The 21,520-nt window shown below is 35.2% G+C and overlaps 1 protein-coding gene across 1 annotated transcript in view; it reads right to left on the reverse strand.

Moving 5' to 3' along the window:
* Positions 1–21,520, reverse strand: part of csmd3b (CUB and Sushi multiple domains 3b) — a 509,580-nt gene that overhangs the window by 219,495 nt on the left and 268,565 nt on the right. Inside the window, 4 exon segments of the mRNA XM_051137233.1 lie at positions 2,578–2,699; positions 12,796–12,920; positions 15,194–15,234; positions 15,236–15,282. Coding sequence (XP_050993190.1) covers positions 2,578–2,699; positions 12,796–12,920; positions 15,194–15,234; positions 15,236–15,282 — 335 coding nt within the window.

A 21,520-nucleotide genomic window follows, 5' to 3' on the forward strand; every position in this document is an offset into this window, starting at 1 on the left:
ATCCTATAAGACAAATCAAAATTACTTATTTCCTTACAATTCCTTGTGACTACCAGCCTATAGTCACTCTGCCTGTTCATCACTGAATTCTCCTCTCCATCCTACAAAAGTATCATCTCTCTTTTTCTCTGTCATACATTCATATATTTATACACTGATTATCTCCCTGTACACATTCACAGTCTTATATTTTCTCCACACCATGTAGCCGTTGCGGGGGTGCATCTCAAAATGTTGGAATTAAACTGAAGTGTGGCTATAAAATCCACAAGAGCAATAAAACAGACTCTGTTCACCTTTACACACACATAACTAACAAAGCCCATCATGCAGTTCCCTATAAACGTGTAAGGGCTTTGTGAGGAAGAAGGGACGGATTGGGAGCTGTTTGTTGGGGGCAAGGCCACAATAACAGGCAAAAAAGGACAAGGGAGGAGGCCAGGAGCAATCACACTGAAGGCCAGGAGAGGCAGGGCAGTCAAAGGAGCAGACGCCCATACTCTCTTTCTCTTTCGCTCTCTCTCTGAAACAGCGACAGCATCACCACAGGCCCTGTACAAGAAGCTGAGCAGAGTCACACCAGAATACTAATGACAACCTGTGGAGCACGGTTTTACAGCAGAGGCACCACTAGGGGTGGTAGAGTGGTAGGAGAACCTCGGACACCTTATTCAAACCGTTCAGCCCTTCATTGCATAGAACATCTAAATGGTTTAAAAAGCAACGCTATCATTTCAAAAGTCTGGGTCGGTAATTTTTTTAAAATGTTTTTGACAGAAATCGCTTATGTTCACCAGTTTGATAAAAAAACACAGTAATAAACAGTTATATTGTGAAATATTATCATTTACTTTTTTGTAATATATTTTAAAATGTCATTTATTTCTGTGATGGCAAAACTACGTTTTTAGGATTCATTACTCCAGTCTTTAGTGTCACATGATGCTTCAGAAATCATTCAAATATGCAGATTAATGTGCTCAAAAACACTTCCTCTTATTATTATCAGTTGAAAATGGTTGTGTTGCTTAATGAAGTGTGGCAGTATTTTCTTCAGAAATCTTGATGAATGGAAAGTTTGAGAGCTGCATTCACTTGAAACAGAAATCTTCTGTAATAATGGAAAAGTCTGTACTGTCACTTTTGATCAATTTAATGTCTTTGCTGAATAAAAAAAAAATGACCCCAAACCTTTAAACTGTAGTGTTTATTAACCAATTTTCTAGTGATACGAGGATGAGCAAATGAAATTAGCATTATGTGGAAGGTGCAACTTTACTGAATGTTAAATATGAATGGGTGATTTCTTCCACTGTATTTTAGACAACACTTTTTGCTTATAATAATTAAGAAAATTAATTTTAAAATATACCATAATTTTGGAGGTTTCATCTAAAACAGACTTAAAAATATGATAGTTTTAATGGACATGATGTTTCTGGTGGGTGCAGTGTTCACGGGAAAGAAAAACATATATGCAAGCTGTCACTTTTTACACTTTTAACACTTTTGTAACAAAAGCCTAGTAACATGAGCCCAGGGCAATAACACAATGATTCGTCGAATCTATTAGAGTATTCAATTTTAAAAAATCGTTGATTTTATTTTGTGTGGAGCATCTCAAACTCTCTCATATCTTTGCATGTTGCTGTGAGTTTGGGTTCATTATAAAGTTCATTTGGGAAGGCAACGTGCCATTTCATCATTTTTGTAAGGTCAATAATTAACTGTTCATTGCAATTTCAAAATACAAACCTCAAACCCTCACTCTTGAGTTTACACATTTTGATGTCCACATATTAATTAAATTACAGTGTCTATAACATTTCTGTTGTAAAGATATGACCAAATATTAAAGATTAATTGAACATTTGAATTAAATGATGCTTGGTCAATATAAAACAAGTATTAGATCACACAATAATGTGTAAAAACAATCGTCAGGCCGTTGGCGCCTTCTGCAGGACTTTGTTGTAAGGCGTAATGTACATTAGCTCTATTGTTTATAATAAATTATGTATTTTAAAAGTTTTGCTAAAAAAAAAAAAAACCCATATGATTTCTTGCTTTTTACTTTATTTGAACTAATTATCATTGCCTCATTGCTATTATATATGTATTTTAGGTCACTTTAAAGGCTATTGTTCACTTACATCTATTTTTATTACCACAAAAAATTAATTATAATTATAGGGCCCTATGAAATCTGTTTTATTTCCAAATTCAGTTTTTTCCATTTGAATTTTTCTGTACTCTGTTTTAATGGTTAAATTCAATTTGATTAATCAAAAAGCCTGTCTAATTAATTATTTTAATAAACAAAAGCATCTCCAGTTAATTGATTTTATTAAAAAAAAAATATATATATATATATATATATTTTATTTAAAAATTTAATAAAAAAAAATTAATTAATTAATTCTAAAACTATATATTTTTCAATATCTTTGATGACTATAAGGGAAAATCATTTGGTTTTGAAACCCCTTGACCTGTGAACCATGAATAAACATAGTAAGAAGAGAGTGCAACAGATGTAACATACTTTGTTAAGTATAACTGCATTTTTGCTCTTACCTTGTTTAGGTTGCTGGCTGTGATGATCCACACACATTGAGAGTTGCTCTCGTACTGAATGGGAAAATTCGGTGAGGTGAACGTCCCTGATGGACCTTGAAGATTAGATCCACAAGTTTTCACTGTATAGAGGAAGAGAGAGATAAAAAAAGAGAATGAGAAAACTGAAAAAACAAAAACAGGAAAGTGACTTTTCTTTTCAAAAACATGTCAAAGTCTCAGCTAATTGGTTTCAGCTGCGGTCAGTGGCCACTTAATGTTTTCTACTATTGATTTGATAATTAGGGAAAAAAAAGTCTGCGACCCCACCATCTCGAGGGATTGAGTTTCACTTACGGCTCGTAATGTTTTTGCGGGATTTGCACGGCTCACACTGGAATATAAGCCACAAGCTTCCACCAGTCACCCATGACCGTCTTAATTTGTCAACGATTAGCAATCCAATCAAATCCTCAGATGACTAACTTCATGCCGGCTAAACGAGTTAATTCGAAGCAGGCTTAGCCAAACACACTTGGGCCTGATTCGTCATCTTAATATAGAAACGTCAGTTATAATTTGCTAAGTAGACACGCTCTGGTGTTTCTCTCCCAAAGCCAGTGACAGTGATATCTTAAAATTGACGACTGCGGGTTTACGCCTTCTCAAATCCAGCCTCTTGTATTTTTGCCGCATTTATCATGGTTGATGTCAAAGTGACAGGGCTTTGATGAAAAGACAAGGAGGCATTATCTCCAACGGCAGCAGGTTTCACTATCGGCTCCTGACATCTTGATTGCTTTTGAAAATGAATAACTCATTATCTCAGGCAAGCGCAGGGGAACCGTGAGGCTCCTTCAGGCCCGAAAGCGTTCTTTTTCCTCTGAAAGTCATTCTCTCGTCAAGGGGCTCCTAATTAGAGAAGTATCCTGTGACAAGCCCTCTCCAGTCTGGCATCCGTAATAAACTTTAGCTTGAACTGATGAGATGTTTTCGTGAATCACCTATCAACAGTCGTAAGGGAGGAATACCAATAAACCTATGTGGAGCCAGCGAGAGCTGAGGCCATGTGTGTGTATGTTTATTAATAATAACATATTATGAACCTCTGCAATTTGTAAAATATTACATCACATTACACATGTATCTCATGTCTAATATGCAGTACATGAACTGTGAGAAGGAAAACAAAAAACATAAAAACTAGATTTCACTTTAGACAGCAAGTGGTACATCAAGTACCAAAAGTGTTCATCATACAAAATTGAATCTCAATAGCTTCATGCTCTCGACAGCCAATAATTTACTGCGCTAAAAACGTTGTGGTTGGCACAAATCATATTTATCCCTGTTGAAAGCAATCTCGTTTAATGTAGTCACAGTCACATTTTCTCATATTTTTTCACAGCCCAATTAAAAAAAGGAATGTGGTAAGGAAAATAATGCATGACATTATAAAAACATTTTTCCCTAGATTAAATAAGTGTCTGATAAATTAAGCAAATTATTTAAAAAAATACATACAGCATACCTTTCTTTCAACATATTAGATAGATAAACTATTAAAAACATTTATATTTTATATGGACTATTTATATGGACTATTTTAATGATGTCCTTACTACTTTTCTAGATCTTGAATGTGATATTTGTATGCAGGGTCAGAAAGCTCTCGGATTTCATCAAAAATATATATACCTTATTTGTGTACCAAAGATGAACAAAGGACTTATGGGTTTGGAATGACATGAGGGTGAGTAAATAAAGGAGAAGTCCACTTCCAGAACAACAATTTACAGATAATGTACTCACCCCCTTGTCATCCAAGATGTTCATGTCTTTCTTTCTTCAGTCGTAAAGAAATTATGTTTTTTGAGGAAAACACTTCAGGATTTTTCTCCATATAATGGACTGATATGGTGCCCCGAGTTCGAACTTTCAAAATGCAGTTTGAATGCGGCTTCAAACGAACTCAAATGCGGCTGTATTTTTCATAAAAATAATACAATTTATATACTTTTTAATGTCAAAAGCTCTTCTTGTCTTGCTCTGCCTGAACTCAGTTTTTTTCGGTTCATTGAGGGAGAAAATACGATTGGATTTTTTCGACATACCCTAACTGTCTTAAACCAGAATACACAGAGTTCATGGAGAGCAAGACAAGACGAGCATTTCAGATTAAAAAGTAATTAAATTGTATTTTTTTATCGAAAATAACTGACCATTTCACTACATAAGAGCCTTCTTCCTTGGCTGGGATCATTTACAACTGCATTTGGAATTGTTTGAAGCCGCATTTAAACTGCATTTTGGAAGTTCAAACTCGAGGCACCATATCGGTCCATTATATGGAGAAAAATCCTGAAATGGTTTTCTCAAAAAAAAAACACATTTTCTTTACGACTGAAGAAAGAAAGACATGAACATCTTGGATGACAAGGTGGTGAGTACATAATCTGTAAATTACTGTTCTGGAAGTGGACTTCTCCTTTAATGACAGAATTTTCATTTTTTAATGAACTATACCTTTAAGAGGTCTGTTCTAGTAAGGCTTTAATTTCACATAACAACAAATTCCCCTGTTTAATCACAACATACTTTTTAACATCCCCCCAAAAAAGGAAGGAAATGCAAAGGGAGGATGTCAGGTGTCGGGTCCGATAAATGGATGAACTAAAATTTCTGATTAACTCAGCGTACCCCTGGGATGTCAAAAAAATAACATAGATCCTGGCAATTTTCTGCATGATTTCATGTAGCATCTTCTCAATTAGTTTGTGCAGCCTGTAGCTGCAGGAACAAACAGGCACCCAAGTGACATGAAGGTAGTGATTTAGTCGAGAGCTAAAGGTTAGGGACCTGCTGAGAGATAGTTGCACAAACTTCACATGTGTGTGAGAGAGACAAAGATGGGGGCGTGGACACACGCAGAAACACACTTCTTATCCATACTGAGTGGGTTCTGGAGTGGGTAACACTGCAGGGGGATGGGGTTTTTTTTGTAAGCTTGCGCAGTAGGTGGTCATGTTCAGACCCCCAACGAAGAAGGCAGCTGTCCAGATAGCTGCAGGCACTCCTTAACACAAATCTGACACAGCTAGCAAGTTCCTTGCGTATCACAGGATGATTTCTACCCCTGGCTACAAGATATTTGTGGTTAAACAAATGCAACACCTTGCTCTCTTTCTCTCCCACAGCACTGATTTATGCACAGCTTTTTCTTCAGCATATCAAAAAGAGCAGAATGTAGCAGACCAAGCTAATTTGACAAATTATTTTTTTGCTTTTGTAAAAATAAAATATGAAATACTGTTTATCAGCATAAAAATATCAAATGTTTCCTGAATGTTTTTGTTTTAATAATACTTTCTATCATAATATTTTACATAATATTTTCTATCATATTTAGCTATTTACTAAATTACTACCTTCTTGTCACTTGGGTACCTGTTTGTTTTTATGGCTTCAGACAGCACAAACTAACTGAGACAATACTACATAAAATCAGAAAATACAAATGATATAAAACATCACAACTGCTTTCAACATAAATAATAATCAGAAATGCTTCTTGAGCACCAAATTAGCATATTATAATGATTTCTGAAAGATCATGTGACACTGAAAACTGGAATAATTCAGCTTTTTGTCTTCACAGGAATAAATTACATTTTTAAATATATTAAACAGAATAGAAGTTTAAATATCTATTTTTAATCAAATAAATGCTGGTAAATGGTAACGTAGACTACCAGTCAAAAGTTTTTGAACAGTAAGATTTGTAATGTTTTTTAAAGAATTCTCTTCTGCCCACCAAGCCTGCGTTTATTTGATCCAAAATACAGCAAAATATTTTTGCTATTTAAAATAACTGCCTTCTATTTGAATATATTTTAAATTGTAACTTATTCCCGCAATCAAATGTGAATTTTCAGCATCATTACTCCAGTCTTCAGTGTCACATGATCCTTCAGAAATCATTCTGTGCTGATTAGCTGATGATGGTTATTATTATTATCAATATTTTTTTGATTAGGTATCTTTGATTAATATAAAGATCCAAAGATCTGCATTTATCTAAAATAAAAACTTTTGTAACATACACTATACCATTCAGAAGCTTGGAGTCAGTATTTTTTTGGGAAGGAAATTATAGAAATTAATACTTTTATTTAGCAAGGATGCTTTAAATTGATCAAAAGTGATGAAAAGGACATTTATAATGTTATAAAAGATTTCTCTTTCAGATAAATGCTGTTATTCTGAGCTTTCTATTCATCAAAGAAACCTGAAAAATATCTACTGAGCTGATTCCAACATAAAAACAATAATAATAAATGTTTTTTGAGCAGCAAATCAGCATATTAGAATGATTTCTGAAGGATCATGTGACACTGTAGACTGGAGAAATGATGCTAAAAATTCAGCTTTGAAATCACAGGAATACTTTTTAAAATATTTTCAAATAGAAAACAAGTTTTTTAAATAGTAAAAACATTTTAAAACTGTACTGTTTTTTTCTGTACTTTGGATCAAATAAATGCAGGCTTGGTGAGCAAAAGAGACTTCTTTAAAAAACATACTGTCCAAAAACTTTTGACTGGTAGTGTACATAAAACATTTTAAAATCAATATTTTTTTTTAAATAATTTGATTAAAATGCTAGGACACATTAGTGTCAAAAATCTTTTTCCAGTACTAATTTGGTTGATGAGATAAAAACTGCTCTCTGACACATTTTTCTGTCTTCTTGTCCTTTTACTGGACAATAAATGACAGTACATGCGTCTACTGTTTGTTTTACCCTCTGTATCTCTCTCTCCATCACTTTATCTCATCTCATAATGTCTCTTAGTCCTTTCCACTTTTCTCTTAAGAGCTACAACACTGATGCGTTGTACACAGGGTGTCCATAAACAATTCACAAGTCCATCCCTGCTGTTATTCCTGTCGCTACGTCTCAGTGTTGTTGTACTGTTCTTACATACTAGCGACAACGACTTATGGACAAGCTTGCGATTTAAGAGCTCGGGGAAGCGTTCCAGAAAGCTACATCAGTTCTCACAGTGACGTATATCTGCGCATGCTTGTGCCTTCCCTGACAGCTCAATTACGGCCTGCTAAATGAACGGCCTTGGCTTGGCTCTCTCGCCTGTAGCAAAGCAGCCAGAGAGAAATTATCTATAAAATTAAAGGACAGGATGAGCAAACAATTCATTACTTGGCCAACGATAACCTGTCACTTTTTATCCCACCTTCACAAAACAATGACAGGAACTCTTGCTTGCGTAAGACTGACATTTGCTACATTTAAAGCTAAATGTAAAATGTGCTGATTTAAGCTGTTTATATGCTGGTTTATGCTGGTCACGTGCTGGTCCTTAAACGTGTCAGTTGTGTTGCTGTCCATGCAGGGTCAAAAAGCTCTCAGATTTCATCAAAAATATCTTAATTTGTGTTCCGAAGATGAACGCAGGACTTCTGAGATGAACTTATGAATCAGTAATGGACTACAATTTGTAAGTAATCTACCCAGTTGAATGAATGACCTAGTCATTTACAAAGTAAAATCGCATTTTGCCACCTAACCTTGAAACAATGTAATCACAGAAAGAGTTGCTTAAAAAGTCCCACTATACCGTTAACAAATTCAAAGACCAATTTCCTTCCTCTTTTACCTATTTTTCTTCTCTTTGGTTTAAAAGTACATTAGCCTGACTGCCTACTGTGATTCTACCATTACCAAATCTTTTAAATCAAGAACATTGCTTTTTCCAATGGGGAAAAAGCTTATCATTCAGCTTTTAGTTTTAAGAATCAAGATAATTGCCCATTGCACCAGATAAAACAACCTCCTTTATGTATCCCTTGTATATCCAGCCATATTTGCTGTTTTACACTTCCTGACATTGAATCCGACCTCTGCGGGGAAAATGGGCCAAGTCAGCACCAAACATAAAGATTAGGAGACTCCAAGACATTGGAACAGGCTGAACTAAAAAACAATCGCCACCCAGAATGATCAATTACATCATTAAACCTCCAACACAGTTCCACACCTTCATTTTCCTGCATGCTGCAGCCTTAGAGCCACAAAACTCCCACTACACTCATCCAAACAATCACCAACTCACATTAATAGTCCATCTCGGAAACAATACCACCTATTTAAGAGTGCTCGTCCTTCTACATCTAGCGCAACTGCCTTTTTGCATTTCAAAAGATAAGAATTACTGCACTTGACTCAACACACATGAGTTTTTACTCAGCCATCTGGGCTGAGTACATTTTCTGTCTTTTTCTATCAGCTGATAAATAAATATAAGTTGGAATGTATCACCTGAGATTTCCCTACGAGGCCACTTGGGGTCGCACTGTCTAGGTTCTGCTCATAGAGGTCCATAACACCTGCAGAGTATGTTAGCATTCACTTTCAGATCAATGGCAGTTGCTTGGCCAGTGCAGAGCTCTCTGGAAGGTTGAAATCTGCCATCTTTGCTCAGAGGCACTCTGCGTTCCAGACAGAAGTTTTTGAGCCAGTAGCCTGGGCAGTAAATGCCAATGCGACTACTCTGGAACTGAAGAAAAATGTCGGCCTGACTGGCTGATGGCAGAACAGGAACATGCAAGCCCTTTCATTAGTGGCTATCCACAGCTGTGACTGAAAAGGAAGAAGACCCATTTCACTTTTAAGAGAGATTGGTCACTGGGAAAAAGTCTATTGTAATCTAATTAAATTAGGGCTGTTCGCAAATTAATCGCATACAAAATTTGAGTTTGAGTTTGCCTAATATATGTTATTATGTATATATAAATACAAACACATTCATGTATATATTTAAGAAAGATTTACACGTATATATATATATATTTTATATAATGTATATTATATATAAATAAAATTTCTCTTAAATATATACATTAATTTGTGAGTATTTATATATGCATAATAATTACACACAGTACACACACGTTTATTAGGCAAACTCAAACTTTTATTTTGTGTGCGATTAATCGAAATTAATCGTTTGGCAGCTCTAAATTAAATACATAGGCTGGGCACATTGTAACATGACCATATGACAGCTTAATATCCCCTCTTATTACATCCCGTTTAATATTTTATCTGATCTAATTAAAAAACATGCAAGATAAACTAAAATGTCAATAAAAGCCATTTATAAACCTTGCAATTTAAAATAATTATGATTTTACATGCATAGTAATTCTGCACAGGTCAAAACAATGCAGGTTAATACATGATAATATTCATAAAAGGAAATTATGCAAATTACACTGCACAGAAACGCATCATTTGTGCTAATAGCGGTGCAGTTTTACAACGTTCCCACCCCTGCGCAACTGGGATTTAAAGCTGGCTAGTCACTTCTGTTAGATGATGCAAGCTGCTAACTAACAGATTGAAGACTACATTGCTAGCAAGATGCCCTTGTTTTAAATAAGCACTAAAAACAGATGAGAATTAGCTTAATGCTATGGCTAAATGAATTCATGACCATTGTGCTTGTTTAATTAATGATAAGTGTTTAAAATGAACAAGTAATAGAAGCCAAAAAACAGAACACGCTGTGATCCCGAAATGCTGATGAAAGTGTCTGTGTCACTCCACTTCATTTTGAGCTATAATTAAAGTGTCCTCCTGAATGATGGAGACAGTCCAATTCTTGTTTGTTTGCCCAGGGCAGCCAACTGACACTTAAAGCCATTAGGGCTGTGAAAAGCTAGAAGTCACTGCTGGCATGCAAATTCTGCTCTGAATTTTACTAGTTGCCATGGCAATACTATCAGATCCAGCGGAAAAGAGTTGATTAGTAAGCTTGTCACAAGACAACTGCAAACACTCCCGAAATTAATTAATATTACCCCTTCTAACCTACCCCTTCCAGCAATAATTAATCCTACTAAGTATTCAGACGAAATATCTCTTCACGACGGCTGACCCACATTCATAACGCTGATATAAGAAAGGCTGACAACCTATATAAAGACTGTGTAGGTTTAATCTTAAAAGGATAGTTCACCCAAAAATTATTTTTCTCACCCTTAAACCCGTACGGCTTAGTTTCTTCACTGGTACTCAAAAGGAGGGGGAGGAATATTCAAGCTGCTCATTTTCCATACAATTAAATTGAGAAAATATTGAGAAAATCACCTTTAAAGTTGTCCAAATGAAGCTCTTAGCAATGCAAATTACTACTCAAAAATTAAGTTTTGATATATTTATGGTAGGAGATTACCAAATATCTTAATGGAACATGATCTTTGCCTAATACCCTAATGATTTTTGGCATAAAAGAAAAATATACAATTTTGACCCATACAGTTGATTTTTGGCTGTTCTACAAATATACCTTTGCTACATATGACTGCTTTTGTGGTCCAGTGTCACATATCAGAATATGCACAAATAAGATCTAAAGGGTTAGATTTTTGCAAACAGTAACTCTAGATTCAGTCTCTGGCAAAAGCTACACTGTCAGAAAAAAATGTGCAAATGTATACCTTTTCACTGAGGCAGTATCCTTAAAGGGACAACTTTGTACCTTATCTATTCCTAAAAGGTGAATATTACTACCTTAAAGTATTAATATGTACTCTTAAAGAGACAGTTCACCAAAAAGTGAAAATTACCCCATGATTTACTCACCCTCAAGCCATTCAAGGTGTATATGACTTTCTTTTTTAGATTAATACAGTCGGAGCTATATTAAAAAATGTCCTGGCTCTTCTAAGTTTTATAATGGTAGTGAATGGGTGTTGAGATTTTGAAGCCCGAAAAAGTGCATGCATCCATCATAAAAAGTGCTCCACATGGCTTCAGGGGGCTATACAGGCCTTTTAAAGTGAATCAATGCATTTTTGTAAGAAAAATATTTATATTTAAAACTTTATAAACCATAATCTCTAGCTTCCACTAACTGTCATACATGTGTTTATGAGAGAGCGGTGTTCCAGCGGATGATGTAGGGCGTAGGCGTAGCATAAGCTCCAGTGAGAATATGCTAGTCTCACGAGAACCAAGTTTTGTTTACAGCAAAGGATAACCAGTCTCCTTCTAGGCATATATCGAAATCCTCAGACTTTCTTCTTTACAAATCCTTGTTTTGTACTTCTAATTCATGATAATTTTGTTTTGCTCTCTCCATTTTGCTTCCATGTTTGCCTACATCCTACGTCATCCACTGGAATGCATCTCTCTCGTAAAAGCAAACGACATAATGGTTTATTCATTTTAAATATGGATATTTTTCTAACACAAATCAATAATCAATTCACTTCAGAAGGCCTTTATTAACCCCCAGAGCCATGTGGAGCACTTTTTATGATAGATAGATGCACTTTATTGGACTTCAAAATCTCAACGCCCATTCACTGCCATTATAAAGCTTGGAACAGCCAGGACATCTTCAAATATAACTCCAACTGCATTCATCTGAAGAAGAAAGTCATATAGACCTAGGATGGCCTGAGGGTGAGTAAATCATAGGGTGATTTTTTTTAGGTCTCTCACTAGCAATTGCTCCAGTGGCCTCGTTTCACTTCTACAACTTTCAGCCCCACTCTACATCATACTACAGTGACCTTAACAAGTCTTTAATACATTAGCTCATCAATGAAGATTTCTGCCCGACTTCCGACGGATTGCATCGGCTGTGAGGATGAAGGCAACAACTCCCATGATTCCACACTCAATCACAACATCATCAACCTACGCCTTTGTTTCTTGCTTGTTTTGAATATGTGCCCTCTAGCGGCAAAAACGTTCATATTGTGCCTTTAAGGCACTGCTAGGTAAAAAAGTTTAAAAAGTTATGTGACTAGCTGTTGTACGCCTTAAGGTACGATTTTTTGGTCCTCATGTTTTTTTGACAGTGTATCGTGCGACGTGATAAAAGTTGGAATATAGCTCACAAGTTGCATACACTAATTTTATGGTGTTTTTTTGGATCTTATATGAACAGCCTCTGGTACTTTATCTACATTCACTGTATGACAAAAAGCAGTGTGAACATTTTCTTCAGTGTCAAAATCTTTTTACCACACGTAAGTTTGGAGCATGAGGGTGAGTAAATGCTGACAGAAGCGTTTTAGGGAAATTATCCCTTTAAACTGTAGGACCAGAATGCCGACTGATAAACAGTCTAAAATTAATCTGATTTACACTTCTTGAATTTAAACAGAAACATGTTCAGTGTGATTTGCAGGTAACAGACTCACCTCTACAAACAGGTCTATGATCAGTCCATGCCGCAAACACCTCCGCCACTCTCTGACACGTGATGCTCTTGGAGCCCTGGAGAACGTGGTCTTCATCACATGTGAACTGGGCTGTGGCACCAATACTGTAGGGATCAGACCCATATGTGCGCATGCACACACACAGGATGACAAACAAATCAGATCCAACACAAATCCATTAGCATGACTGAATAATCAGGGTGAATGCCATATTTAATTTGATGCACATGAAAATGAGGCTTTTATAGCTAAAAGCACAGTTCAGTGGGTTATAATGGTGGGTACCACAGTAGCAGTCATTCACGCAAGAGGGCACAGAAAAATGCTGTGCGTCTTTCCTAAAAAAATTCAAATTTCAATTTAATATGCCGTCTGCTCTCAGTTCTGCGCAAGCACGCAACACACATACACAAAGAAGTTTGAGAGAAAAGTATTGCAGCATGCACAAGAGGGGAATAAATAAATGAAAGGATATCAAAAGAGCGTCTTATCCTCCTTGCTAGCATACAATCAATACTGTGGTGCGTCTTGATACTTTATAAAGGTCTAGTTTGAAGCTTCTTCCATACCTTTAACAATTCCTGCAATCTGAGCTTGAGCAGAACTCAACAAATCCACTCAGCAAGCACACACCTTCATTTCCCGAAACTGCAAACACTTCTTTTGCAACATGTTGCGCAATCTTGCGTGCAAAACCCTCTGCTAATAAACATCAAATGCTCCATCAGAATTCACTGGGGTTTTTCTGGAATTCTAAAGCCATGTTACACAAAAACCTGAAATAACATCAATGTCACAGTTTGAATCGACTAGCCCTAATTAGTGGTAAAGCCATGCTCGTATTGTCAGCTTCCCTGTGGAGCTGGTATTAGCATGACATTGGGAAAGTCTTGGAAGAGCCTGGTCTGGAGAACATGATTTATATGCTCAGGGAGTGCTAAACAGAGGACACTACTGTAAGATATTCAGATGTTACAATATTAATGACAAGTATCAGTGTAGAAACGCTGTATACATAATACAGGTTTCTTTTCTCCTTGGAAAACTGAATACGTAAGGGCTGCCCGTACATTATCCCAGTTATTACGCAACTACTCTTCCAATAAATAAAAACGTGGACATTAAATATTGACTTGAGTTAAAATGATTTTATCTTGCCTGCATATAATCTTAAATCTTCTGCTAAAACAGTCCAGTGCAATGTACAAAAACAATCTGTACAGCAAGTACGAACACTGCAACAATATTACAATATTTAGGGCCCTATGATTTCCGCAATGTGGAAAACGTGGATGGAATAGTGGAATCTAGTCATAAAAACGGAATTTACTGTATAACACGGAATGTCACAGAACTTTGGCCAATTTTGGATGAATAAATAAAAACTAGGACAGTATACTTAAATCAGAATGCCTGTCTGTGAATAATAAGACACAAAAATATTAATTAAATATGAATCCTGAATGTTTTGCGTGTCTCTGTGCGAATGAATAGTGCAGACGCCTGGTTTTGTTTACAATGCACATACTGAAGCATGCATGACGGTCTCTGTGTTTTCAGCCTCAATATATGAATACATGAACATATAAACATAATCGTTAAAACTGCTCTTTTGAGAAAAAACTATCGTCATATCATATACAAACAGAAACTTGCAGGTCTTCACAGTAACCTGTCAAAATAAAAGCTTGGTTTAACTTGAAGAAACTGTGATAGAAATATATTACTTAATAATGTAATGATAGCACTACTACTAATAATACAATTATTACTGAAACATTATTAAAAAAAAAAAAAATTACTAGAAAAATGTGAATACACAACACAATATTTCTAAAAATAAATAAATACAATGAATCAATCAATAAATGAATAAAATAATATTTTTAATATATTTATTAATTTATTAATATAAAATCGATTAATTAGGGATGGTTTGGATTATTAAAAAGTAATATAACCATTAAAATGGAGTCCAGAAACACAAAATTTGTTTAAAATAAAATTGAATTTGAGAAAAAAAGTCACAATCTCTAGCTGGATTGCTTATTTCTTATTGACTATTATTATTATTATTATTATTATTATTATTTTAATTTAACCATTAAAACAAAATCTAAAAAAAAAAAAAAAATGTAACCCTCTTGAAAAAATGGAATTTGTGAAAAAACAAAATGAATTTCATAGGGCCCTATGTATTGTATCTGCACATATGATGGTAAATATAAGGAAACATCAGAATTTTGTAACTGATCTATCAGAATGTGATTAATAGCATCTAATGCTAGCTGTCTTGGTGGAGAATGCGGAAATAATAGTCACCGGATACCTTCTTGCGAAGCTGTTATCAGGACACACAGTACCTAAAGGTGATTACCTAAAGTCGTTGCCAATGCGCTTGCCATTTTCAGGTTCCCCCCGGGTCTGGACAGGAGTTAGAGGCCTGTTTGATTCCTCCTTCGTTTACTGTGAATTTAGAGCACAGTTTGCCATTAGACACATACATACGGATAAACATAGCTTTCCTCATGCAAGCCTCATGCAAACGGCTTCACAGAACTGCTGACAACATACATAACACCAGCGTTACAATTTGAAGAGGAGGTAGAACCCACATATGAACACAAACAAAGACACAACGCACACATCCTCAAATTATCTGAAAAAGTGTGACAACACCTTCTAAAGTGGTCTATCTGCTAAATCCAAGGCCGTATTAACAGCTTTTCATGCTAAACGGTAGTATTAATAGTAGATTATAGTGAATGAACACTATGTTGGAGAAAAGCTGACTTAAGAAGTGTGTGTATGCGCGTGTATATATATGTATATTCGTGATGTGTGACCTAGTCTAAAAATGGCTAAGGCTGATGGTTAGAGTGGTTGGCATGGGCCATGTGACTAGTCTGAAGATGAGTGATTTTGATAACTTTCTATCTGGGGCCGAGAAGACAGTGTCACCTCTCATTTTCCAACCGAGTGAATGTGCAGCCCTTTACACACAGTACACACTTGTAGGGTGATGAAACTAATGCACAATTAATATTTAATTTAACCATGCAGTTAAAATATGCTGATTAGTACAAAGTCTCAACATAATGCAGAAATGCTCACTATCATCAGCATGCACACAAGCACAGCACTGTAAAATCAAAATGACTCCCACTCACTTTTTTTATGCATCCTGAACTTTTAAAGAAACTCTAATGACTGTACAGTGCAAATGCACTTTGAGTTTTGCAAATGACTTTTACACTTATACCAGTCTTAGTAGTTGTACTTAAGTGGATGAGTTTGCATTTGTTCAACTGTCCCCAACACTTTTTGATTCTTAACATAATCTAATGAGGAACAGTGGCGTCCTCTAATTTCTGTTTACTGATTCAGACTAGTAAACACCTGCCGGATCATAAATTCCTTTAAGTGAGGCTCAAGATGTTCCTGTCTCTCCAGAAATGGCTTGTGATTGAATGATGGAAGTGTGGTCATGACACTGGAGGAATTCTCTAAGATTGAAGGATGCGTATTATATTTGCACACACTGTTCCTGTTGGTTTAGTGGCAACTGAATAAATTATACAAATGTTGAAAAAAGACTTAATGATATAATACTCATGATGCAGTTCTATTATTCTTCCGAAATGCCGCATGCTGTAAAGATGCAACTGTTTAGTAGATTTATCCCACAAGTCAAAGGTAATGACAGAAATTTTATGTCGCATAAATGGACAACACAAGATAAAGTGGAAAGACTAGACGATATTACATTATTCATGAGTTTAAACATGATCTCTAAGTGATTTTGAGGAAAAAGAACAAGAAAAGACATGGGGGAAACAAGCAGAGGAAGAAAAACTGATAGATTGGTCTTTACTCATCTTGCTGAGCAATTTGAAAATTAGCCCCATTTGAAGCGGTAATGCATACTGAAGCTGTTAAAGCTTTAACTTCAACATTATAGAACTTCCAAGTACTTTTCTGTCAATCACCTCAACCTGCTTTTCCTCCAAGAATCCATTTTTACGCTTTTTACAGATTCAGTCTGGCTTCTTCATTAACTATTAACGGTTCTGGAAAGGTGCAATGGGAAAATAGAGCATATGCAAATGTCAAACCGATACAAAGGTTGATTTTGTCAAAGCATGGGTGAAACTGTGACTAACATCAAAAGCAATAGATTGTCCAAATGTGATTTTCCTGTATTTTGCAGAGCTTTGAACATTGAGATACTCAACCCACACTGTGACTAAGTTAATTACCATTTATATTCATGCTATTAATCCATGCTTAGTATTTCAAATCAACTCCCACTTTACCTGGCAATTGACATGTAAGTTCATGGATTTTTTATCAAGATTTTATGTTAATATGTAAATGAATGTACAAGGATTTTTTATGCAGTTTCAGAACTTATATAATAAGACTTCCTAAAAATATTTTACGTCAACTACCTAAACACTTTTATGTCTCAATATCCACCGTTTTCTTTCCGTAATAGTGGTTGCGGCCATTTGTACATTTTATGGTTCTTAGTTGTACAAAACAGCTCATTTTGCTGCTTGATATCACAAATTGGTGTGTCTTACCATATTATTTTAAAGTATTATCTTAATTATGAGCACACTGGTTTGTAGTGCAAACAGTTTTACCATTTACTGCACATTGTTATTTCTCTGTAGCGGCTAAGGAACCAAAAGTCTCACTCTTACTTCCGTGTTAAAGAAAAAGGTGGATAAAGTCCAAACATTCAGTCTAAAATATTACATACTCAATGTCTTATGCAGGATAAGTTACCCATTGATGCTTTTAAATGATGTCATATTACTAAAGGACTAATAAACCATGGTGCCTATAATTTCCAACTGCCTGCTCCAAAAATTGGTTATTTAACTCAGGAATCAGGAAAAGCAGCTTGACTTGCCAGAGTTTAAATTGAATGGAAAACTCCAGGGTGTGATGAATGTAGACTCATATCGGTGGCGACAACAGCAAATAACAAAAACTACACATGAAGTAATTAACATGTTGTGATTTAAGACAGACGAAAACAGACAGTTTTTGATGAATGTCTTTAATATGTAAGATCGGGCTAATATTATCACTCTATCTATCTCTCTGTCTATCCTTTCATCTTCACATTCACCAGTCAACTTGGCAGTCCAAACATCCAATAATGATTTGTCTCTGAAAATGGCCACAAACAAACAAATCAACCCTGAATGTCAAGAAAAAAAGTTTGCATGTTTGATTCAACATCAGCCCACATCGTGAAACATTCAGTATAACATAACTGAGTGTGGGAGTAGTGTGAATGTGTTTAAAAAAGGCATTGTTATATCTGCACACATGTGCAGGGTGTATTTACAGACATGCGTGGGATTTAGGTTACATTTTCTTGCTTTTGAAGCTAACAAACACCCTGATACTTTGAGCCCTGCAAGTGCACTGGATTTTACTCTGCCTGGATATGAAAACTGACACAAAATTAGATTTTCCTCTTATTCTGAAAGAGCAACTGCATAAAAGCCTTCAGCTTTTTGTTGAATCCCAGTCAGCTGAGCTGACAATTCATTTTACTGAACATAATAAAGTTCAGTTCAAGTTAAGAAACTTACAATAGTTCTTCAAACAATACATTAACATATGGGCATTACGTGTGTGCCTGTACAAAAATAACGATAATTATAATTAATATAACACAACGCCTCTGACATTTTAAGTCTTTGGTCATTTGTTTAAGAATATACATTACCAGTCAAAAGTTTTTGAACAGTAAGATTTTTAATGTTTTTTAAAAAGTCTCTCTCTAAAGTACAGCAAAAACAGTAACATTTTGAAATATTTTTAGACTTTTATGTAGCAAGGATGCTTTAAATTGATCAAAAGTGATGATAAAGACGTTTATAGTGTTACAAAAGATTTCTTTTTCAGATAAATGCTGTTCTTCTGAATTCATAAAAGAAACCTGAAAAAAATCAGTTGTTTACTATACATATACTCAGCTGTTTACAAAATAATAATCATTATTATTTTTGGGAGCCAATTTAGAATATTAGAATGATTTCTAAAGGATCATGTGTAATGATGCTAAAAAAGTACACTTTCAGATCACAGGAAAAAAACATTTTAAAATATAATCAAATAGAACTGTACAAATATTTCAGAATTGTACTGTTCTTACTGTACTTTGGATGAAATAAATGCAGGTTTGGTAAGCAGAAGAGACTTTTGTAAAAAACATGAAAAAAATCTTAAAAAATCACTGGTAGTGTACATGCTCAAAACAACACATTTGTAGATTTAATTAACTTTTAGTGATAGTTTTCAGTAATTTTGTGCTTCAAGTAATTTTGACCACAAATTACTGTGTAATGAGGCATTCAGTGACCCAGAACAGATTGTATTTTAAAGGGCCGACCAATATCTTGACCGTAAGCCTTTTGGAAAAGGCTTGATCAAATTTGGCCCTGCTTTTGGATGTGAGCCAGTGCTGATGAAAAAAAGCTACTAAAATCTGATTAAAATGCCCAAAATGACTCTCAGGTCTTTGTAGCAAGACAACTCTCTCTCCAATCTCGCCTCCTTCAAAAAAATGCCTTGTGATTTTCTCAATTTTCTATTATTTTCAATGTCAATTAGTCATCATTTCTGCTGAACCATTTATTCTCCTGATTGAATTTGTGACCAGTTACAGTCTGATGTAATACCTCTTCATCTTCAGTGATGAAATGTGCTGAAACCTCTTCAATGTACGTGTAGCTATAACTGAACTTTTAGGGAAATGATAAAAGATAGTAAAAGCACATTTAAAATACTCACACTAGAATGTTGTATTTTTAGCTGACCTTTGTGATTAAGCCTCCCAGAAGACAAAATGAAGACTTCAGATGCAAAAAACTCCAAAAAGTCCACCAGAGATTTTTCAAACTAACTTTTTTTATAAGGACATTTTTGAAAGTAAGGCATTCAACAACTGTATAGTAACTTCTCTTTTGTGATTAAAGTGAAATTACAGACCCTAAACATGGGAGTCTGACAAAAATGCTAATTTCAGTGAAAGGAATCTCAGACAGACAGAGGTTTTTGCATCTGAAGTCTTCAAATATAGCCTATAATAAAACCTTTTTACTTTTAAAGTTGCAGCACGCAATTATTTATTTATTTTTTTTTTAAGTATACTGAATTATAACTCAAAACAGTGTGAGTATTAACAAAACTAGTCTCACCCCATCATTATTCTCTTTTCCATACACAAGTGCTGTTGCTAAGAAACATTCTCTTATATCAAAACACATATGCTTGAAACAGCAGCACTTTGTTTGAAAATGAAGAAAACTAATAGGACCCAACTGGCCGTGTGAAAAAACAAAAACGTGTTGAGGTCAGGGGACTGTCTTGGCATTTAACTTGCTGTTCTCTTCTAATGGGCTCTGAGCTGAAGCATCATGTTGCAGTTTTCACCATCCATCAGCCTGAGAGAATTTAGGTCTTTCTGCTGGAAGTTGGGGGTTATTTTAGTGCACTTCTTTTTTTCCCAGGTCCTTCTTTAGAATTATCCGTCTGCTATGTTTAGAAAAGTTGCCTTTTTTTACTCACATTCAAGGCCAGTGGAGTATGAAACCCACAGGGCTTTTAGAGCTCAATCAACAGTCAGAGAAGCAGAACTCTCTGAGAGACCTGTTATTCTCATTCCCTCAAACTTACCCTCTGCCTCTCTTTCTCTGCATCCCTTTAATTCACACAGACAAATACATACCCACACGTACACACACTCTCTCACAAATTCAAGCACAAAAACATTCATAAATTCAAAACACACACATCCCCAGCTAAACTGTCTTTACTCTGTGATAGGAACTGACTAGTAAATAGAAAAACGACATCGGCAGAATCACATCCATTACCTTGCACAGCATAAAGCGTACATAATCATATGAATAAGGAGGCGTAATTCTGATCAGATACTTATGAGCATATCACATAGGTGTTTTTATTGTTAATTTGTGGCCAATGCACAAACAAATCACAAATAAAACATAGCTTTATATAAATACTCAATGCTTCATGCCCTTTCTTGGACCTCGCCAACATGCTTCAGGAAAAAATGGGGCGTTCAGGTGAACACATAAACAGGGCGAGCAAGCGAACAAGCTATTAAACATGCAGTCTCATGCACTCACTTCCGCATGATCAGTGTAGACATGTGCATCCATGGTGTCATGCCAAATTATTGACAAAATGTGTTTTCATATAGCAATAAAGTAATATACCAGCTAGTTCGACTGTGAAACCAACATGGGCCTTCATAATTCATTATTAAAACACTATAAAAATCAGCCTTAGGCACATCTAGACACCTTAAATAAGTAAAGGAATAACTAAATAATTATAAAAAGAAATATTTCAAAATAAACCTCCATGGAGGTTTGCATTTTTGGAGTATTAATGAAAATGAATGGCTAATACCCGAGATATCTGAATTTAAATAAAAATACAATACAGTTAGGCTGAGCTGTTTATCGGTATTACGATAAGGTAATAATATTTTTTGTGTGCCAAAAAAAATCTATATTTATTCAAAAAAGAAATCTTTTCTGATAGTCTTCACTGTCACTTTTAGCAATTTAACACATTCTTGCTGAATAAAAGTATTCATTTCTTTCAAAGAAAGAAAGAAAGAAAGAAAGAAAAAAAATACTGACCC

This window comes from Labeo rohita, chromosome 19, assembly GCF_022985175.1.
Source record: "Labeo rohita strain BAU-BD-2019 chromosome 19, IGBB_LRoh.1.0, whole genome shotgun sequence".
NCBI lineage: Eukaryota > Metazoa > Chordata > Actinopteri > Cypriniformes > Cyprinidae > Labeo > Labeo rohita.